Below are 23,672 nucleotides of genomic sequence, written 5' to 3'. Positions count from 1 at the left end.
GGGCTTCCAGATAGGAGTCTCTGTAATGGGGGCTTCCAAGCAGGGCCTCTGTAATGGGGGCTTCCAGATGGGGGCCTCTGTAATGGGGGCTTCCAAGCAGGGCCTCTGTAATGGGGGCTTCCAGATGGGTGCCTCTGTAATGGGGGCTTCCAAGCAGGGGCCTCTGTAATGGGGGTCTTCCAGGTTGGAGTCTGTGTAGTGGGGGCTTCCAAGGTGGGGTCTCTGTAATTGGGGCTTCCAGGCGGGGGTCTCTCAAATGGGGGCTTCCAGGCAGGGTCTCTCTTATTATTGAGGGGGCGTTCTGATGGGGGTCTCTCTTATGGGAGGTCTCTGGTGTGGGTCTCTGTAATGGTGAGGTGCATTTGGTGGGGGTCTCTGTTATGGGGGGTCTCTGTTGGGGGTCTGTGTAATGAGGAAGTGGATTTGGTGGGGGGGGGGGGGGGGGGGGCGGGGGGGTCTCTGTTATGAGGGGTCTCTGGTGGAGGTGGGGAGTCTAGTCTTGCCCACTTGAATCCTGGCCCGGAAGACCGGAGATTGACTCGAGCTTAGAGAATCCGGTGCCCAGCCCGTTAATAGGATGCAAATGGTTCAATTTGACCCATTTACACCCTCCTGCTGGCACTGGGCACGACCCTCGATGCCACTAGCAGGGGACCGAAGCAGTTTTTTGTCTGGTGCTGAATTCTCTGCCACATCGGGATCGCCACTGCAGGCGGCAGGGAATCCAGCCCATAATATAAGATCTTTTATCCATGTTCTGCGTAACCAATAGTAACTTTATTCCTCTAAGCCTGACCTTTTCTGAATCTGTTGTCACGTCATTGCACAAATTTGTACCTTTAGCTGCCTCAGGACTAAGCTTTGAAATTTACTCCTTACGCAACTACACCTCCGTCCCACCCTCTTTTCCCTTCACCCAAGCTTTGGGTTACCCTTCCCACTGTCCCCTCATCATTCATATTCATCTGTGGAGCAATGAGAGACTTTTTTTTACCACTTTAAGGCTGTTACATAAATTTGTACTTTTAATAAGGCAGAGGTGTGTATTTGAATAAACATTCTTGAAACTTCAAGTACAAATTGTGGGATTATACAGTTCGCAAATTACATGTCCTGCTTCAGTTTTAATCACTGTTTTCAATTGTAAAATATTATTTTGACAGAAGATTAATTCCCCATCTTGCTTTGAGTTTTAATCATTTTCATCCCCCGTTTTCTGGTTTCCGGCATTGCAGGATTAAGCCCAAAGTGTTTGATTAATGATAATCCTTTGATAAATTCAACGTTCTATCATACAGGTGCAGGTGCCATTTTCTGTCACTTAAAACTTATGACAGGCTAATTTTTGCAGCAGCTTAGTTACTCTGCTACGGAAAACTAAGTCATTGCAATCAAATTTTTACATCCAAATTTTCTGGCCAATAAATAATCTGGCCAGAAAATAACTGACATCTTTATGGCCTTTCTTGGCTTGTTGGAAATCAAATGATTACTTAGCAGTAAGGATTAAGATAAAGTTCAGTGCATATAAATGGTGTTATTTGTGTATATAGTTGATGGGTAAATATACTAATACATACATGGGGCACTGTTCTGTAAAGTGCACAGTTAAGTTTTGTCAGACCCGTGTCAATGCCTGTTTGGTCTGTGTCTCTACTTCCAAAGGCTGACGGCCTATTTATTCTTTGCTTTGATGTGTTTAAATTGACTTTCGGCAAATCTGACTTGTTTCCAAGCTGCTGTGAGTGCAGTTTGCATGTTAATGTACCATGCTGAGCTTTATCTTGTAGAATTCTTTTTCCTGTAAAGCCAGGCAAAATTAAGGCCATTTGTTCTGCATGCAGCACAGTTTGGTTAGTTTGGAAGGGTTTTAGATCGAACGATGTGCATCTGGCGATTAGTTGAGAGGCTATCTTGGGGCAGTGTTTGTTTATCCTCTGGTTTATCATTTGGAAGAGTGAAGCAACAATCAGAGAGAGAGAGAGAGAGGAGTTCCTAGGCTGCAAAAACATGGCCTGAGTTACATTTGGCCGCAAGCTCCTGTGCCTTTGTAAATCATCATTTGTACTGCAGATTTGCTATGTCTCCAGCCACGCCACTTCAACATAATAATATTAAATGGCAGTGAATGAGGACGTTGGAATTCCAATTTGGAGCAAGAGAATCTCTTCCTGTGAAGATTATAAAATGGTAGGAGATTAAAATAACTAAAAATCTTTATTACATATTGTTAACCCTCAAAGAGTGGAACTAAAAATACTAAAGCAGTATGGAACCAGTCAGCAAAAAACTCTATTTTACATTGCTAATATTGTACTTGCATTACCGTCTGTGCGATAAATTTCCCTTTGCAGCATTGAAGTGACACAGGTGCACACATTAAACTGTTCTTTGGTGCGTTCAGTTGGAAAGCTATTGAGAGTGTAGGAAGAAGTTGTCCACCTGTTCATACCAGATCTGACCTTGGCTGCACTGTGTTTATTTTCTGTTTGGGAAAGGAAGTAAAATTTTCAGCAGATGCTGAACAAAACCAGTAGTTTGCGTGTGTCGGACTGCTGGCCCCTCTCATTTCACTGCCAATGCTGGAACTAACACGACTCTACAGTTAGTCTTTGGGTAGAGGGAAGAGATTCTGGTTAAGATTCTGGACATTTATTGTTGATTACTTTGTAGTTTTATTTTACTGTAAGCAACATATTTTGGGGAAAGTATATGAAGATGAAGCTAATGTGTTAAAATTTCACCATAGTCAGTAGGGGTAAATGACGCTAATAATTTTTCACTGTAATATTGAGATTTGGTATCGCTGTAGCACAGTGGTTAGCACTGTTGCTTCACAGTGCCAGGGACCCGGGTTCGATTCCCGGCTTGGGTCACTGCCTGTGTGGAGTCTGCACGTTCTCCCCGTGTCTGCGTGGGTTTCCTCCGGGTGCTCCGGTTTCCTCCCACAAGTCCAGAAAGACGTGCTGTTAGGTGAATTGGACATTCTGAATTCTCCCCCTGTGTACCCGAACAGGCGCCGGAGTGTGGCGACTAGGGGATTTTCACAGTAACTTCATTGCAGTGTTAATGTAAGCCTACTTGTGACACTAATAAAGATTATTATTATCACCTGATCGTCCTTCTTAATCTTCCCAAATTGAGCAAAGTGAAATGTTCCCGTATCTTGATGAATTACAGCAACACAAGTAAGTCTATTGTAGAATAGAAATTGCTTTCTTAATGCCTGCTATCAGGTGTAGATAAATTTAGAATGGATTTTTAAAACCATTTAGTTATTCCTATCACTCTTTCAAGACACACAATCTTTTGACTTTTGCATACAGCTCCTAATGAGACATTCTTTATATTTAATTGTTTTCATGTCTGGTTGGGGGGAATCAATGGATTATTTAGATGTTAACAGTTAACCTTTGGAGGAACAAAAGCTAAGTGTAAAATTAGAAGAAGCGTTGGTTTTGTTTTTAAGAAACACTCAAATTCTGCAATCCATGTTTGCATATTTCGTTGTGGATAGTGGAATAGACTGGCCTTTGTAATATGAGATTTGTGGTATCGGTCGGCTAGTGTGAGTAATGCCAGCATAGTAATTGTAAATGAAAGTGCTTTGTTCAGGGCAAGTTATGATACAGAGGACGTAGCAGATTGTTTCAGAGTTTCTTGCTGTGTACGTCTTGTCTGCTTGAGTTAGTTGATTTATGCTGAAGACTGCTTGCCGTTCAGATGAGGGACTGAAAACATACCTTCAGAAACGGTCTGCCACTTTAATCCAAATTGGCCTGTTAGGGCTGGTAAGTAGCTTTTGACCTCGTTTTTGTCAGTCTGGAATTCGGCAGTGTGCTGTGATCACTGCCTGCAGGTGAAGCAGTGAATTCTCTCCTATATACGCGTCCTCCTGAAGGTTGTGAGTTGGCTAATTACTGCTGCTCATTTACAGAAGGAAATTATCTTTCCTATTCTTCGCTGATCCACATGTAAATAATTTCCAATGACAATCTGACCGGCTGAGGCTGTTTCAATGTATTTCTTTACAACCAAAACAAAACACCATTGCTATATTTGAACAAGTGCTGGCAGATGGTTCAAAGATGATTCACAGACAAGAGATTTGACCAAGTTAAATAGGGTGGAATTGTTTTATGTTTGTTGCTGTAGTGATATATTAGACATTTGTTTTTTTTAAATCTAGAGAATGTGTAAACTCCACACGGACAGTGATCCGGGGCCGGGATCGAACCCGGGTCCTCGGCGGCGCGAGGCAACGGTACTAATCACTGCGCCACCGTGCCGCCATATTAGACATTTGTGATCTCTCTTTTCTGCATAGAGGGTAGTGGGAGTCTGGAATTCGCAGGCCGAGTTGGTGCAGGAGGCAGAGACCCTAAACTCTTTAAAAATGTACTGGGATCTGCACCTTAAGTGCTGTAAGCCACAGGGCCATGAACCGGGTGCAGGAAGGTGGGATTAGAAAGGCCACCTGGATGTCCTCGGGCTGGCATGGATAACATGGGCCAAATGGCCTCCTTCTGTGCTGAAGCTTTTCTAAGACTGTATGATTCTGCCTGTTATTTCCTAAAAGGGTTGCTGTATTCTTGTACTTTGAATAGCAGAATTGGCACATGCTGATTGAGAAGCTCAACAGATGGAATGTCTGACGTCTTTGGTCAACAACTGAAGGATGGAACATTTTACTTAAATATAGAATCATATATTCTGACAATGCCCCAATGAATTGCTTCCAATGAATTACCATTGAAATGTGTTCAGTGTCATTAAGTAGCAGTAGGCACACAGCAAGATCTCGCAAATACAAATGAAATGAATGACCTGTTGGTCTTTTTGATTGCTGATTCGGGGATGAGGGTCTGGAATTGTGGGATCAATCTGTCTTCCCCCTTGATTCAAGCTGTAAGATATTACATCTCCCTAAAATATCAGATGGGTAGGGGCCTTGATGTAACTGCTCATCCAGAAGGCAGCACCACAAACAGTGCAACAGATTAGGGTAGATGATTGCACATTGGTAATGACACTGGATTTGTAAACTTGAGTCCCAAGCTCTGGGGAATTGAGTTCAAATCCCAGCAATGCAGCTGGTGGAATTGAAATTCAATTAATAAATCTGGAGTATTACACTCGATGACAAACCCATACGGTTCACTAAGTCCTTTATGGAAGGAAATCTGCCATTCTCACTGAGTCTGGCCTAAAAATCAAAATCCACAGTAATGTGCTTGATTCTTAACTGTCATGTTTTTATGATGTAGGATGACCAATACCATTGCTCTAAACTAACTTTATTAATAATGCACATTCATAACATGAAGGCACATCTGCAAGGCATCTGCAGCCTTGTTGCAACCAACTCTAGCATGTGCTATCTGATCGCCAAGCCCCAGATCAGGTGATCCATGTAGGCCAGAGTTTACCGTATTGTATCTAAAACCGGAGTAACCACAATCACCAGATTACCATGATGTTTCCCTTCTTTTTAAACGAACAACATTTCAAACTAGTTTCTGTTGGAACAAAATTGGCTGTGAAATTGGCACATTCAATACACAAATGTGACAATACACAATACATTCTCCGGAATCCGGTGGGCGGGCCATACTGCCGCCAAAGAGTGGCGTGAACCACTCCAGCGTCGGGCCGCCCAGAAGGTGCGGAATCCTCCACACCTTCGGGGGCTAGGCCGGCGCTGGAGTGATTGGCACCGCGCCAACCGGCGCTGAAGGGCCTCCGTCGGCTGGCGCGAGTTGGCGCATGTGCAGGAGCGCCAGCATGTTCCCAGAACCGCTGGCGTGATTCCTGTGCATGCGCAGAGAATTTCTTCTCCGCGCCGGCCATGGCAGAGCTTTACAGTGGTCGACGCGGAGGGAAAGAGTGCCCCCATGGCACGGGCCCGCCCACAGATCGGTGGGCCCCGACCGTGGGCCAGGCCACCGTGGGGGCTCCCCCCCAGGGCCAGATCCTCCCGCAGAGCCAGATCCCGCCGGAACAAACCTTGTGCAATTTACGCCGGCGGGACTGGCTGAAAACGGGCGGCCGCTCAGCCCATCGCGGAGCGGAGAATCGCCGGGGGGAGGGCCGCTGCTAATGGCCCGCAACGGGCGCGGCGTGATTCCCATCCCCGCCAAAAAAAACGGCGGTGTAGAATTCGGCAGCTGGCGGCGGGGCGGGATTCATGCCGCCCCCCCCCCCCCCCCAGCGTTTCTCCGGCAAGGCGGGGGGGGGTCGGAGAATCCCGCCCAAAGTCTCTTATCTATTCATTCGCACTCTGTTTTGATCAGTCTGTTTTGCCTTTTTCTCATCTCAGTATCTCGTGATTTTTCACAATTCTTCCACTGGGTGTTCTGAATGGTGACAGAGATGATTTTGAAGGACAAGAGGCCTACTTCAGCTCTGTGACAATTTCACCCCCTAGATAGCTTTGCCTGGTTATCCGTTGCTTCACTGGGGAATTCTCGTTCTTTTTTAAAACATTTTCCAATTAAGGGGCAATTTAGCATGGCCAATCCACCTACCCTGCACATCTTTTGGATTGTGGGGGTGAGACCCACGCAGACATGGGGATAATGCACAAACTCCACCTCAACAGTGACGCGGGGCCGGGATCGACCCTGGGTCCTTGGCGCCGTGCTAACCACAGCGCCACTGTGCTGCCCATGGATTCTGGTTCTTGATCGTCAGCCACACGTTATGGCTCAGAGCAGAGTCGTGTTTCATTTGTTTCCCACGGGAATTCCCAGTTTCTTCTGTACTGTTGTTCGTTTGGAGTCTGCACTATGCAAGACCTTAGTTCTCCTGTGATTCCTGTGACACCAGCAGAATTCCAGATCACTCCCTGCTGAATCCTCACTCTGTCTCCCATGTTCAGTTCAGACAGAGGTCGGGCGCCTTGTCCGAAGCACTGGTTCTTTTTCTGCTGTCTCACTTTGAGCAAGTCCTGCTCGTTGTAGCTCGCTAACCGTAGATATAGCAGTTGGGGTGCAATTGGAAAATTTGATCTTATTCTTTTCCCAATTAGGAGCTGTGCTGGAGATGACACATTGCCGTGTAATGGAGTATTCTTGAAACCAAGGAGGGGCAGGAATTCTGTTCCATCCGCCTTTACTTTTTTTCAACAGGCGTTTTAAGGTTTGCACGGTACATTGTATCATTCTGTTGGATTATGGATATTTGGGACTTGATGTCGTGCGGCAAAGCTCCCAGTGTTGTGTAATTTTGCAAAACTCAGAGCTGGAGAATCGTGGACCGCTGTCTGAGATGATCACGTCGGGTACGCCATAGAATCATAGAATTTACAGTCGAGAAGAAGGCCAGTCACACCATTGAGTGTGCCATGTTGAGAAAAAATCAATTTAAAATGATTTGTTAGAGCAATGCTCCGACTATCCTTCCACCACAGCGCAGACTCAAAAACATTGAGTAATAATTTACTGCTAGTAGGTACTCACTGTTGTCAAATGTGAACACGTCCACACCACTTTTCTGCCAGGGCCCCTTTGGGAGATTGTATGGTTGAAGTGGTTCATTTTGTTGTGATTTACAGGCCAATACATTACATCTCGAGCTCTTCTCCTGTATGTTTCTATTATAGAATTTATAGAAGTTACGGTGCAGAAGGAGGTCATTTGGCCCATCGAGTCTGCACCGGCTCTTTTGAAAGAGCACCCTACCCAAGCCCACACCTCCACCCTATCCCCATAACCTGAAACCCCAATTTTGGACACTAAGGACAATTTATCATGGCCAATCCACCTAACCTGCACATCTTTGGACTGTGGGAAGAAACCGGAGCATCTGGAGAAAACCCACCCAGACACTGGGAGGACGTGCAGTCTCTGCATAGACAGTGACCCAAGCCGGGTATCGAACCTGGGACCCTGGCGCTGTGAAGCAATTGTGCTAACCACTATGCTACCGTGCATATATATTATGAGGTTACTTTCATGGGTGACACGAGTTAGCTTTGTTCCCTCACAACGTCAGGATCCCAGGTACAATTCCCGGCTTGGGTCACTGTCTGTGTGGAGACTGCACGTTCTCCCCGTGTCTGCGTGGGTTTCCTCCGGGTGCTCCGGTTTCCTCCCACAAGTCCCGAAAGACGTGCTGTCAGGTGAATTGGACATCCTGAATTCTCCCGCTGTGTATCCGAACAGTAACTTCATTGTAGTGTTAATGTAAGCCTACTTGTGACAATAAAGATTATTATTTATTTTTTAATGTCAGATCTCCCAGTCCAAAGATGTGCAGGTTAGGTGGATTGACCATGTTAAATTGCCCCTGAGTGTCTAAAAGGCTATGTGGGGTTATGGGGATAGGACAGTACCGTTGGCCTATGTAGGGTGCTCTTTTGGGGGTCACTGCAGACTCGATGGACCAAAAGGCCTTCTTCTGCACTGTAGGGATTCCATGGATCCTATGGAACTTTCAAACATTTGCTCACAATTTTTCAGGTATTGTAATGATACTTTATTTTGGTTTCAAAAAAGTATATTGTCCTGCCGAGGCCTTTGAAATTTGGCATTGTTGCTTGTCCTGATGTGTGCGAGATGAAAAGCTTCAACAGCATGTCTCTTCTTTTCACTGGAATTAAGAAAGTTCTCTCCGCTCTCCATGGCTAGGATTTATCCTTAAATAACATCACTCAGGCAGATTATTTAGTCCTTATTATATTGCTATTTGTGGGAGTTTGTTGCACTTCTTGAAGCTAACGGTGCACAAGTCAGACTTTCATCTGTTCCCATAGTGAGATTTTCTTTCCCTAGAATGGGTCACTAGCCTGTTGCCAGAGGCTTAGAGCTTGAGGGGCACCACTTCACATCAAGAGTGGCTGACCAGGAGTCTCTTCCACTCTTATCATCGTATCATCTTGCATCATTGGCTTTGTCTATAGATGCTGTGTTTGTGCAACCTACCCCTTCACTCACCTGATGAAAGAGCTATACTCCGAAAGATCATAATTCCAAATAAACCTGTTGGATTTTAACCTGGTGTCGTAAGACTTCTTACTGTGCCCATCCCAGTCTGACGTTGGCATCTCTACATCACTCTTATCAACTGCCATTGGTGTGTGTTGGAAGGAATTTACAAAGTGATACTCAACCTGTTTGGCCGAGTTATGGATACACCTTCCATTAACATCGAGTTCCAGGGTTGTCATGATATTCAGGTAAACATCAGAGCACAAACATACATACATACTGATGGACAGATCAACGGACCAATCAACACACACACAACACCACAGCCAATCACAGGCAAGAGCATACACAGTACAAAACAGGGAACACGAAACTTCCTGAGCATTCCAGCAGGAGACAGCTCAGGGCACAGAGCTCACAGCAAGCCACTCAGACATCCACCATGTGCTGAGTGCCACTACAAGATAGTATTAGGAATAGGTCCACAGATTCTGGGGTTATGATCGAACCTCAGTAACCAGTTTACCACTGTAAATAAATGTTAGTAATAAAACTGAGTTGTGCCATTTGCAACCATGTTGGTTCGTCTGTGTAGCAGAGTACCCAACACATAGCCCCAGGAGTAACTGTGGGACCTACCTACGAATCCTCCGGAATCTGCCATCCTGCGCCATGGACTCCGTCAGCACACCGTAGCCGCTATAAGGCGCTGGAAACCTTGGCGTTAATTGGAAGCTGTTCAAACAGCGCTTCCAGCTCTTCCTGGAAGCCAACGAAAAGGAGAGGGCTTCGGACACCAGAAAGATCGCCATCCTCCTCTCCACGGCAGGTCAACACGCCATCCATGTCTACAACTCCCTGGTGTTCGCGGAAGGTGAGGACAAGACCAAGTACAAGACGGTCCTTCTCAAACTCGACCAACACTTCAACATCAAGGTCAACGAGAGTTTCGAGAGGTATCTCTTCCAGCAGCGCCTGCAGGGTAAGGATGAGCCCTTTCAATCCTTCCTTACGCATCTCCGTATCCTCGCGCAGTCCTGCAGTTACGACACCACCTCCGATTCCATGATTCGGGACCAGATTGTTTTTGGGGTCACCTCGGGCACCCTACGCCAGCAGCTCTTAAAAATTAAAGACCTCACCTTAGCCTCCGCAATTGAAGCCTGTGTCCTGCATGAAAACGCGATTAGCCGCTACTCCCAATTTCAGGCGGCCGAATCGGCGCGGCAGGGGTCCTACGCAGCCGGATTGGCGAGGCAGGCGTCCTACGAGGCCGAACGGGTCCAGGCGATCGAGTTCCTCCTGGCCCGGACGAGGGCGGCTATTTTGCGCGCTTTTCAAGGCCGCCTGCGTTTGTGTGAGAGAAAAACGACGTCGACACTGAGGGACGTGATGCGCAGGCACGCTCGACGCAAGACCGAACACCGCATGCGTGGTTGCGCAACGAACGCCATGACGTCACGACGTGCGGCAACTGCGGAGCCGCACATTTAAAGCGACAATGTCCCGCAAGAAACCGACAATGCCTCCGCTGTGGCAAGATGGGCCACTACGCTGCCTGCTGTCGAGCAGCTCAACCTGCCAATGTTCCCCAATTCCGACAACCTCGCAGGGACGTGCGGACCATTCAGCCTCCTTACTACGAGTCGTGCCCAGCCGATATCCAGACCAGTGACACAGACGACCGGGACGCCTTCCATGTTGCGGTCATTAATGGGAACCGGATGTCTAAAGCCAGGACCCACCAGCCGTTGCAAGTGAACACTGTCAATCCGGGTGATGAATGGTGTGCCACCCTAACGGTCAACCCGAGTTCGTCGCCCACCTACTAGACTGGACTTATGAGCCTATTTGTACATTGAACTCATAATACCACTGTGTTAATATGTTTCTGTTCTTCCTTGTCGTTACAGGAGTTTGTTTTGTCATTCAACATTTCCCCGTTCTTTGTTTATGTTACAACCCCGTTGTTATGTCGCACCCGACATCGCCCCTTGTATATAGTTTAGCCCCATGTACATGCTGTAGATATTGCACACACACACATTTAGCTGCACTCAGTACACATCTCTATTTATAACCACATAGGCACATGTTCTTGTCAAAAAAGGGGGATGTCATGATATTCAGGTAAACATCATAGCACAAACATACGTACATACTGATGGACAGATCAACGGACCAATCAACACACACACAACACCACAGCCAATCACAGGCAAGAGCATACACAGTACAAAACAGGGAACACGACACTTCCTGAGCATTCCAGCAGGAGACAGCTCAGGGCACAGAGCTCACAGCAAGCCACTCAGACATCCACCATGTGCTGAGTGCCACTACAAGATAGTATTAGGAATAGGTCCACAGATTCTGGGGTTATGATCGAACCTCAGTAACCAGTTTACCACTGTAAATAAATGTTAGCAATAAAGCTGAGTTGTACCATTCGCAACCGTGTTGGTTCGTCTGTGTAGCAGAGTACCCAACACATCAGGGTGGGACTCAAACATGGAGCGTCCGGCTCAGAGGCAGGGACAGTACCCACTCTGCCACAAAGACTTCTTAATGGGAGTTCCTTGTGTATAAATTAGCTGCTGTGTTTCCCACATGAACAACAGTAAGCTCACTTCTAAAAGTATAATTTTTTTACAGAATAAATGGCCTTCTCCTGGACTGTCACCATTTATCAGATAATCAGGTAATTGGCTATAAAATGCTTTTGGACATCCTGAAGTTGTGAAAATTGCCACGCGAATTGAAGTTTTATCTCTGCAAGTGGTCTTTTCAGATGAAGTTGGTCTGGGAGTGTGAGCAATGCAGGAAAGCCCAGTTCTCTCATTCAGTGTGTTAACCTGGGATTCTTCGTGGGCAGGTTTCCGGAGAGCAGTTGAACTCAGAAACCCAGGTTTTGGTTCCCAACCAGTGCCAAAAAATCAAAATCAGTTGTGGGGTTTAACATCTAACTCAGACAGGCAACAGAGCTGTATTACTTCCCAATCTGAATGGACCACGAAGCCATTGGGGAAGCCAGAATTATTTTTGTTAGACCTTAAAAAAAATCATTAAACCATATTGTACTGCCAAATATGGGCCAATCATCATCGTTGAACCATATTGTACTGCCAAATATGGGCCACTTTTTTATGTTAGTTCAAGAAGGTTAATTTTCTCTTGACTTAAACTGACAAAAATAGTTCCTGAAGTTGTTATAGTTATTCATAGCACACACAGAAGATTAATAACTTTTCTGTTTAGTTCTAAACGTTAAATGTATTTCAGACGGTTGGACCAGAAGATTGATTTTGGATGAAATATGCTGAAATAGCTGCCCATTTGTTGATAAATTAGAATAAAAGTGTAATTTTCTAAACTGTTGATACATAGGAGAAATACAGGGACAGGTGAACCATTTCACATGCTGGTGAAGCAGTGGCTGTGAACGCTGTACAATTAAATAGAATCAAAGGACTGAGAACGTTCAGAGCTTTGAATGACTAATACAAACAACTATCGTGCTGGAAATACCTCAGTCACCTAGCAGCAGGGGTCCTCCATGAAGTGAATGGGTTCGGGGGTATATGCAATGTGATAAATTACAATACATTAGCCAGAGAATCACCAGCAATGTCTTTTGTCCCCACTTCCACACTGTTACCTCTGGTGTTCCCAAAAGATCAATACTTGAAGCCCCCCCCCCCCCTCCCTCCTCCCCCATCCCACCACTCCTATTTTCCATCATCTTACCAATATGGTCTGGAAGCGTAATGTCAGTTTTTACATGTACGACGTCCAGTTCTATCTTACCGCTCCCTCCCTGAACCCCTCCATATCTCTAAACAGTCACCCCACTTGTGCAATATCCAGTATTGACTGAACAAAAATTCCCTCCAACTAAATATCGGGAAGAATAAAGCCATTAGACTGAATTTTAGACCCCTGCGGGCTAGCAATTGTAAAATCCGATGGAATGGCGAGGAGGAATCATGCCCATCATTTCTCTACGCCTGCTGGTATTTTACCAGCAGCAGTGTAACTGTCAGGCTGCCTGCTCACCTATGGGCCAGTCAAGGAGCATACGTGGCTAATTAATGACACTTAAAGGCATCCTCCTGCCACTATATGATACCCTGGCAATGGGTTTATGGGTGACAGAGGGTGGAGTGGGGCCGGAGGGGGGGGAGGGGAGGGTGGGGGAGTCCTTCCTGTTCAGACACCCTGCAACCTCACTACTAACTAAGGGCACTGCCACCCATGCTTACTTGCCCTCCCTTCCCCCCATTACAAAGGCCGCCTCACTTACCCACATCCATGTGTCCTGGTTGAAGACTGACTACGGTACCAATGTACTATCTGCCGTTGTATTGACCCTGGGGCGGCACAGTGGATAGCACTGCTGCCTCACAGCTCCAGGGTCCCAGGTTCAATTCCGGCCTCGGGTGACTGTCTGTGTGGAGTTTACACTTTCTCCCCCTGTCTGCATGAGTTTCCTCCGGGTGCTCCGGTTTCCACCCACTGTCCAAAGATGTGCAAGTTAGTCGGATTGTCGATGCTAAATTGCCTTTTAGTGTCCAAAAGGTTCGGTATTGTTACTGGGTTACAAGGATAGGCGTGGGCTTAAGTAGAGTGCTCTTTCCAAGGGCCGGTGCAGACTCGATGGGCTGAACAGTCCCCCTCTGCACTGTAAATTCTATGATTCTCGAGATAGACCCCAAGTCCCATGGTTCAGTTCCTGGACCTGTGCTGATTTAAATGATTTCAACTTTAGGGTTACCAGAATGTAGCGTTGCACTGTTTCGGTCCCAACAGCGTCGCCAATACTGTGGGTATTTCTATTTATCTTAGTGAACCATAAGCCTTCCCTTATATTGATCAAATGACCACACAACCAGTTAGTTCGTTCAAAAGATGGTTTATTTACATACACAAGAGTTATCTCAACATGCAAACACAATATCTACACGAGTTAAACTACAGTTATCAGGTACAATAACCTATACTTAACTTCAGGGTGACCGGCACTGTGCAAATGGATAAGGCCTTTGTCTGGATTTCACTTGGCTGGTTCGAAGAAAGTGGCTCTATCTCTGCTGGGCTCATCTGTCAGGTAGTGATTGTTGGTCTTGAACTTGGCTGTCTGTCCCTGCTGCAATTGGGCTGGCACAGGCCGGATCCAAAAGAGACAGAACACATAGCTGTGTCCTCTTTTATCCCTCTGGGAAGTCGCGCTCTTTGGGGCGGTCTTTAACCTTGTACCCAATAGTTCGACAGGGCTCTGATCACTCTCTTCGATTTCAGCCAATAAAGGGGCGGGTGCCTTGGTAGCTGGGCGGGTCCTTACCTTGGCAGTTGTGCTTTCTGAGTAAGGGGAGTGGCGCCGATCAGTCTGTGGCTGTACCGGTTGCTTGATTGGAGTTCTTTTGTCCTGGGAAAATGGGCCATTAAAATGCAAACGAGTGGGGGTTTCGATCAGGTCTGGTTACCTGTGTTTTAGATACACAGAGACAGTGTATCTGTCTGAGTCCTGGGTTGCCCATAATTCCCATGGTCCTTTGCAGGTGGCCATCTTAGATGGCTACAGTAGCCTGCATCATCCTAATGGGAATGGTGGGTAACCAATCCAGACAAAAGCCAGGAGCAGAAAGTGCCATATGTATGTGCAAACAGAAAGAGAATCACTAGGTTGTAGTACGGCAGATTGTGGGAATGCCCATCACTGTATTATTTACATCAAGAAGTTCATCAAACGCAATGGCGGCTTGGCACATGTTGAATTATACCCCAGCAAGAATTGTATCTGACATTAATGTCTGCAATTTCCCACAACATGAAAATGTTTCCCTCGTGATAGAAAAGTTTTATAATCAACATTCTTGGAGCCAGTATTTCCAAAGCGACCAACCTGGAATATTTCCAGGTTGTTTGAATGCATGTGTTTTATTGTAATGTACAAAATATTAATGTTGCCAAAAAATGAAATGTTCTTGAATACGGAGAAAGCTCATTACTGTCAGCTTAAAATGTCATTGTTGGGAGGAATTCATGACATGTAAATGAGAAATTCTTGTACATAAGTAAGTGGGCAGTTTAGCAAAAAAGAGAGTGTGTGTGTGTTGTGTGTGCCTTATGCCTTATGTATATTGTGGAGACAGATCCCCCATCGCATTGACACTGTGAGGCAAAGGATAACAATATGGACTTTATCAAGCAAGTGTGAACGGGACAGGAAAGTGTTTCAGGAAACAAGTACAAGTATGAGCTATATGTTAAAATGTAAAGATATAAGTAGAGTAACTAATGGTTCGGATAGTACCTGATAATCTCTTCCTGGAATCTATTGTAAATGCCAGTCATTTATGGCCTTTGTTTTATCGTTGTATCAATAGGTTGTCTCAGTTTCACCCAGTTGTTGCACTTTAAAGAGTTCATTTGGTGTTCTTTCAAGCACTGTTTTCAAAACTGTAATCGTGGTCACTGTGTGGGACTCGATGACTATGTAGCATCGTCATCTGAATGTAAATAGATAACAAATTAAGTACATTTCAAACATCTAGAGGAAAAGATACACTTGTGATTCAAGTTTCCTATTGAACGCTATTCATTACTTGTATAATGATCAGTAATTTGTTTTAAATATTGACAGTGCACAGCATATTGGATTGCTTTACGTGGGGTTTGGATTGATGAGTGAACTGTTGAACCTTGTTTTGGTAGATTTATACCGACTGGGCCAATCACTACCTGGCAAAATCTGGGCACAAGCGGCTTATCAGAGACCTACAGCAGGATGTGACGGATGGTGTGCTCCTGGCTGAGATCATCCAGGTTGTAGGTACGTGACATTCTATTCCTTTTGCTGTGGTTCTTATGAAAAGGATTGTCCTTTTTTGACTTGTTGCTTTGATAGTGCAGTTTCTCCAACCCTAGTATGACACTAGGTTTAAATTGTTAAGTGAGTTAAATCCGAAATAAGGAATCAAATGTTATAAATAGAGTGGACATGGAGAGAATGTTTCCACGTGTAGGAAAAACTAGAACTCAAAGCCACAGCCTCAGACTGAAGGGACGATCCTTTAAAACTGAGATGAGGAGGAATTATTTCAGCCAGAGGGTGGTGAATCTGTGGAGCTCGTTGCCGCAGAAGGCTGCGGAGGCCAAATCACTGAGTGTCTTTAAGACAGAGATAGATAGGTTCTTGATTAATAAGGGGTTAGGGGGTTATGAGGAGAATGCAGGAGGATGGGGATGAGAAACATATCAGCCATGATTGAATGGCAGATCAGACTCGATGGGCCGAGTGGCCTAATTCTGCTCCTATGTCTTATAAATTGTAACAGGTATTGATGTTCAGACACATTGCCATAGACAACGTGCCAGACGCACAACTCATGTTCTCAGTGGAGCTAGAACTGGGTGGGTTGGATGTGGGTATGGGCTCAGGATGTTATTTTTAAGCTTTTAACCGCCCTAAAACCTCTCCCTTCCCTTGGGTAAAATTGCCCCCTAAGAATTTAAACTCGTATGAATAATTAGAATATTTTATACAAGCTTCAGAAGATTGAGAGGTAAATTTGTAGAAATATAAGATTCTGAAGGACCTCACTTGGTAAATGCTGAGGGATGTTTGCGCTTATGTGAATCTAGCACTAGGAGGCGCAGTTTAACGGTAAGGGGCTGGATTCTCCGCCGGCGGGATGCTCCGTTTTGCCGGCGCCCGGGGGTTTCCTGACGGCGTGGGGCTGCCCCACAATGGGAAACCCCATTGACCGGCCCGATGTAACGGAAATAGAAATGTGGCATGGTGAGGTGGAGAATCCAACCCAAGGGGCACGATCTACCGGCCGCGTTACGCTTGAAAGGCAGCGCCGTGCAACGCGGCTGGTGGATCCCAGGAGATCCCTCTTCCAGGATCTACCATGCTCGCCATGCCTGGTTAGATCTCGCGAAACATCGCAATGTGAATCTCACCCATTGTGGGTGACTCATCTTTTAGCAAATCTGCATATCATATGCACTCCCACAATCTAATCAAGGCATTGGGATCAAACCCTCTCCCCTTGGAGACCTCGGGCGAGCACCATTCAGCACTGGTCCCCACAAACGGGACCTGAAAGAGCGGCACTTGTGGCGGTCTCCCAGGGGTTTGGAGGCCCCCAAATTCTTGCCCTCTGGGCAGGTTGGCACCCTGGCACTGATGGTGCCACCTGGGCACCTTGGCACTGCCAGTGTGGCACCAAGCCCTGGCAGTGCCACCAGGGCATGAGCCTGACACTGCCCAGATGGCACTTTCAGCTGGCAAGGAGCACTGCCAGGATGGCGGTGTCAAGCTGGCATTTTTCCAGGGAAGGGGATTGGGCCCGGGGGTGCTCTGTCCGGGTGCGGGGAGGCCTGAGGACCTCCTTATAGGTGATTTGGAGCTTTCGGGGGCGGGGGTTTCGGGGGTTGCATCCCGATCCTCTGCACTGAGGGATTCCAGCGGGTGGAGCACCTCACTGCAGAAAATGAGACTAAGTGTGATCTCATCGAGGAATTCCTCCCCGAATCTACCTGAATGGGAAGAGTCCTGTTCGATGGTGTGGGGTTTCACGGCGCTCCGAGTGTCGGGACACCTGGCTAAACATGCTTGTTATGGGACTCTGTTCCCATTCAGGTAGATCGCGCCCAAGGGTTCTCCCAATTAAGACAGAGATGAGGAGGAATTTATTCTCTCTTCCACTGATAGCAGTAGTGCCTGGATCATTGAACAAGTTCAAGGCTGAATGAGACCGATTTTTGTTTGACGAGGAAGTTCGGAGGAACCGGCAAAAAAGTGGTGTTGAGGCTGCAATCAGATCAGCCTTGCCTGATTGAATGGCGAGGTAGGAACAATCGACCAAATGGCCTCCTCCTGTTCCTGTTTCCTATGGCCTTATTCATTGTAATTTGTGGAGAGGGAAAGAAAGTTGGAATTAAGAAAATGATACGAAGACAAAGATAAAGTAAAAGAAGATACTTTAAAAAATCTCCAACAATAATTAAATTCTAAAAGAATGAGTCTTCACACTTGTAAAATTGTATTTCACTACCAGAATGATTCTTTGGCAGTAATGAACACATCACACAGTTAGAAATTCACCTATTCCGCAATGCACTTTTCGGGTGCGTCTATTCGGTAGCTAGGGCGGAAGTACCACAACTTCAGCTTCTTGTGTTTGAATGTCACATCTCTTGGTGAGGTATTGAAGGCAGTCTCCTAGTCTTTTATGTTCAGTCCATGGATGTCACCTTGTGCTGAATCAGCTACCACAGAGCTCTGCTGTCATGGTGACCTTAACGTCTCCCCCCTCGACCATTCTCTTACCGATATTGCTCACCTCCACCCTCATCTCTTCCTTCTGCCATTAAATCAAATGTCGACTTGACCTCTTCATCACCCTTTGAGCTGAGTTCCCTGGCAGCTTTCTCGGCCAATAAACTAATGCCTCAACAATCCCCATCCACCCGTCCTCTTTAAGCTCCAATGGCTCCTTGTGCGCATTGTAGCTGTCCCCTTTCATTTCCTGATTTTTCAAATATCTCCACAGGCAAATCCTCGCTGACTTGAAATGAAAATGAAATGAAAATCGCTTATTGTCACAAGTCAGCTTCAAATGAAGTTACTGTGAAAAGCCCCTAGTCGCCACATTCCGGCGCCTGTTCGGGGAGGCTGGTACGGGAATTGAACCCGTGCTGCTGGCCTTGGCCTGCTTTACAAGCCAGCTCCTTAGCCTACTGTGCTAAACCAGAATACACTTTGATAATCCCTTGCTTTAAGTATCTGCCCACATCCTCCTCTGTCGCCACACTTATCCCTAACCCGTGCTTATTGTGTTTCACTATCAACAGCTGCTCTTTGAGTAAAGGCTTTTCATTCTTTTGAAATTTTCAACTTACTTTCTCCACTTCCCTTGGTGTCCATGGCAACTCTCCCTCCCTATTCCACCAGTCTTGGCTTATTGGTAACTCACTCATCCTGAGTCAGAATGCCTTACGTTGGGGGCCCACGCCAGGGCTGAATTGTATTCAGCTGTTGTGGGTGGCATGGTGAGCACAGTGCTTAGCACAGTTGCCTCACAGCTCCAGGGTCCCGGGTTCAATTCCACCCTCGGGTGACTGTGTGGAGTTTGCATTTTCTCCCCGTGTCTGCGTGGGTTTCCTCCAGGTGCTCCGGTTTCCTCCCACAGTCCAAAGATGCGTAGGTTAGGTGGATTGGCCATGCTGAATTGCCCTTAGTGTCCAAATAAGGTTAGGTGGGATTACTGGGTTTCGGGGATAGGGTGGAGGTGAGCGCTTAAGTACAGTGCTCTTTCCAAGGGCCAGTGCAGACTGATGGGCCGAATGGCCTCCTTCTGCACTGTAAATTCTATGATTCTATGATGATTCATACTGAGAGAGGGCTGCAGTGTTAGCAGTGGCTGTCTGCCGGGTGAGATGTTACACCTGAGACCTGCCCTCTCAGGTCACAGAAAAGATCGCATGGCAAGCTATTGAAGAAGAACAAGGGCGTTCTCCCAGCGATCATTTATCCCTTGATCAGTACCATCTAAAAAAAAACAGATTATCTGGTCATTTATCACACTGCGGTTTATGGGATCGTGCAATGTGTAAACTGACTGTGCATTTGCCTGCATTGCAATAGCCACTATACTTCAGAAATGCTCATTGGTTGTGAAGTGTATTGGAATGTCCCAAGGGTGCTATGCGAAGTCTCTGAAACATATCCTACATACCAGGAAAAGTATAAATGCAGTTGCTGCTCATGCTGGATGTTGGTCGGAGCCATTTGTCCAACAACAGCAACTTACATTTCTGTTGCACCTTTAACATAACAGAGCGTATCAAGGCACTTCACAGGAGCATTATCAAACAAGGTTTGATGCCAAATAAGATATTTGGACAGATGACCGACAGCAGATAGGTTGCATGGCACATCTTATAGGAGGCTGGAGAGGCAGAGAGCTTTAGTGAGAGAATTTGAAAGGTTAAGGTCTGGACAGCTGATGGTATGGCCACCAATGGTGGAGTAATGAAAATCAGGAATGCGTAAGAGGCCAAAATGGAATGAATGCAGGAGTCTTGGAGGGTTGTAGGGCTGGGGCAGGAGCTTGTACATGCAACATTGCTGCGTACTCTCTGCAATTTCTCTTGCAGTACAGCATAAATACAGAAGACTTTGCAACATCAGAAAGCAAACCGAACAAAAGATTTTAAATTTGAAGCAGTATAGTGCTGTGTCAGACAGCAATGAACATTCACACAGAGTGAAAAGAGATGTCAGTCATAATCATCTTTGTAATGCTTGAACAATCGGCAGCAGGTGAGGATGGGAAAATCAATTAAGAGGCGAGAGGTAAACACAGTATTTTGACTCCAGCAGCTAATTGCACTTGCCATGGAGGCTTCATGTGGTTTCCATCTGTGCTATCCCAGTCTTGCTGTGTTTTGTTTTGTAGTGATCATGAAACCTTATCCTTCCCATGATGGCATGGGGTGCTTGACCCACCACTGGTGGGGTTCATGCAGTCAGATAAGTTGATGGAAAGGAGAGCGAGAGAGAGAAAGAGAGAGAGAGAGAGAGAGCGAGAAAGAGAGAGGCGTGGAAGGGGTTAAGCAGGGCTGTCATACAGTTGTCTGCTGTCTAGAGAATGACCTTGCTCCTCAGCTGCTGTGGGTTGGGTAGGCACTGCCCAGCTGAAGATTGCGAATATTCCCGACGAGTGTTCCTTTGCTGCCGTGAGGTCGCTTGTCAAAGATTTGATCTACTTCCAGCAGCTTTCAACAAGCAATTCTGTCACATTATCTGTTCAGTAAGTGCTCCATCTGCGGCTAAAGTTAAGCACACTATTTTCTTAAATATTTCAGCCAATGAAAAGATTGAAGACATCAATGACTGTCCCAAGAATCAATCTCAGATGGTAAGTAGCTTGAATTCTCTCCCCTCTTGCATTTCAAACATTACACTGTAGAAATAGAAACGTTTATTTTCAGAACTGTTTGACTGGAATAGGGTTTGGAAATTATTCTGCCTGTTTCAGAACTGGTTGCTTTAGGTACTTGAACACATTAATCGAAGTACAAGAAGTCACTATGAGGCTTGTCTCGGTTAGAGTGTAGGTAATGTTGAGCACAGAATAGTATGTTAAGCCTTGCAAGCTATTTTTAAAGGAAGAAAACTTGCACCTCCTTAAATTTCATTTGTGAATATTTCTAGAGGTTTGTCAATTAATTTGTTAACGATAATATGCGTATATTTTTTTTAAAAAGCGATCTCACGGACATTTATTTTCAGAAAGATCAGTTTTTCCATTCTTGCTTGTTTACGTTATGATATTCAACAGCGGAAATAAAAATTGCTTTGGAATCTTGAAGTTATTCCTTAATTGAAAATCAAATTTGCTCCTATCCCCTATTTTAGAATAGCAAACTCGTGGAGCAAAAAAATGTAACGGGCAGTTAAAATTAGTGCAGTTGCTGGATTTTGAGACACCGCAGCAGATGATTGATGAGCTGATTCAAAGAATAACAAAGTGTGAAGCAAGATGCACGTTATCTGAAATCACACTTAAAGTGGGGGGAAAATCAGTCCAGCTTCAAATCTGAATAAGTGCAAATGGCTAAATGAGGACGGTGGCACAGTTGCTTGGAATTTCCAATTGTGTTGCTGCAAGGAAGTGAGGAATAGGTTTATCCCTGTGGCAAAGCACCATTAAATTCCTGTGTTCTTGTCGAACGGAAACCAGAAATTTCTTAGTATTTTTAAAGAAAGTTCGAGTGGGCAATAATTCAAAATGCAAATGACTGTGTATATATTTTAAACTTTTTCCAATTAAGGGCCAACTTAGTGTGGCCAATCCACCTACCATTGAATCATTGGGTTGTGGGGGTGAGACCCACGCAGACACAGGGAGAATGTGCAAACTCCACACGGACAGTGACTCAGCGCCGGGATCGAACCTGGGACCTCGGTACTGTGTCAACGGGATTTCCCGGTGTGCCTTCCTCGTCTCCGGGAAACTCATGCGCTGGCGTGGAATCGGAATATCGTGCCGGCGTAAATAGATGGTAGATCGTACCCATTGTTCCTCATTACAAGTTTGCAATGACCCAAAGTGATTCATGCATGGAAGAATGGACCAGGTTCAGGGACCAATCTGCTCCGACTTGTCCATTGTGAGCCAACACAGGGGGCTGGTGATGCTCCATTGATTTTGTTAAAAATAAATTTAGAATACCCAATTCATTTTTCCCAATTAAGTGGCAATTTAGCATGGCCAATCCGCCTACCCTGCACATCTTTGTGTTGTGGGAGCGAAACACACGCAAACATGGGGAGAATGTGCAAACTCCACGTGGACAGTGACCCAGAGCCGGGATCAAACCTGGGACCTCGGCACTGTGAGACAGCAGTGCTAACCACTGCATCACTGTGCTGCCCTGGAGATGTTCCATTGATTAGGGAGGGGATACTTCGCCAAGATTCCAGATCCTAATTGTTATTTGAGTGGAAGAGCATGTCTGTATGTTGGAAGGTGACACAAACACTCAATGTTGAGGACCATGCATGAGTAACCATCAGCTGCTGCAGGGTACGAGCTACCTCCCTCCGTGGCATTGCTCAAAGAGTCAATCTTGGAAAAAGTTCCACTTCAGATACCTGATAACATAGCGGTGAGTGCACATTCCTATTTCCTGATGGTGGAATGAAAAAGACCATTTTGGTTCATCTTCTCAATTATAAAAGCAAACGTTATGTTATCCGACATTCTTCCATCCGGAATTCGCTACTAACCGGAATATCTGTTTGCCTAATACGAATCTGCACTTTACCAACCAGAAGCAATTATAAAGTTATCCAGAACTGTACCTGTATACTGTATTATTTTATACTTTATGGTTTTTAAAAAATATATTTTATTAAGGCATATATAATTTTAACAATTTTCTAGAGGAAAAAACAACAAAGCAATTAACACCCACCCAACCAAACCCAGCCACCATGGCTTACATACACAATTCCCCAATCCCTCTTTCCCACTAACTAATTCCCACCTCAACCAGCCACCCATGCCTCCCTCTTTCCCTTTAGCAACCCCCCCCCCCCACTTTCTGCTGACAGCTTAATTTTCCCCAAAGAAGTCGATAAACGGCTGCCACGTCCGGGTGAACCCTAGCATCGATCCTCTTAGGGCGAACTTGATCTTCTCAAGCCTGAGAAACCCAGTCATATCACTGACCCATACCCCCGATTTTTGGGGTATCTAAGTCCCTCCACGCCAATAAGATCCGTCTCCGGGCTACCAGGGTGGCAAAGGCCAAAACATCAGCCTCTCTCGCCCCCCTTCACCCCCGGGTCTTCCGGCTACCAAAAATCGCCACCTCTGGGCGCGGAACCAACCGTACCTTCAATACCGTGGACATGACATCGGCAAATCCCTGCCCAAATCCCCTAAGCTGCGGATAAGCCCAAAACATATGGACATGATTCGCGTGCCCACCCGCACACCGCCCACATCTATCCTCCACCCCTGATAAGAACCTGCTCATCCGGGCCTCATATACGTCCTGTGGAAATTGTATCAGGCTAAGCCTGGCACACGATGAGGACGCATTGACTCTACTCAGGGCGCCCTCCCACAACCCCGCCTCTAATTCCCTGCCCAATTCCTCTTCCCACTTTCGCTTCATCTCACCAATGTGGCCCCCTCCCATTCCATGAGATCTTCA

General features: G+C 46.0%; 1 protein-coding gene across 11 annotated transcripts in view; it reads left to right on the top strand.

Annotated features, from left to right (window-relative positions):
• nav2a (neuron navigator 2a) overlaps window positions 1–23,672 on the top strand; it is a 1,224,858-nt gene that overhangs the window by 698,224 nt on the left and 502,962 nt on the right. For all 11 annotated transcript variants that reach the window (XM_072466710.1, XM_072466713.1, XM_072466705.1 and 8 more), the window contains exons 2-3: window positions 15,645–15,762; window positions 20,811–20,863. In XM_072466710.1, the coding sequence (XP_072322811.1) occupies window positions 15,645–15,762; window positions 20,811–20,863 (171 nt within the window). The remainder of the gene's footprint in view (window positions 1–15,644; window positions 15,763–20,810; window positions 20,864–23,672) is intronic.

This window comes from Scyliorhinus torazame, chromosome 10, assembly GCF_047496885.1.
Source record: "Scyliorhinus torazame isolate Kashiwa2021f chromosome 10, sScyTor2.1, whole genome shotgun sequence".
NCBI lineage: Eukaryota > Metazoa > Chordata > Chondrichthyes > Carcharhiniformes > Scyliorhinidae > Scyliorhinus > Scyliorhinus torazame.
This window is presented reverse-complemented; position numbering and strand designations above follow the sequence as displayed.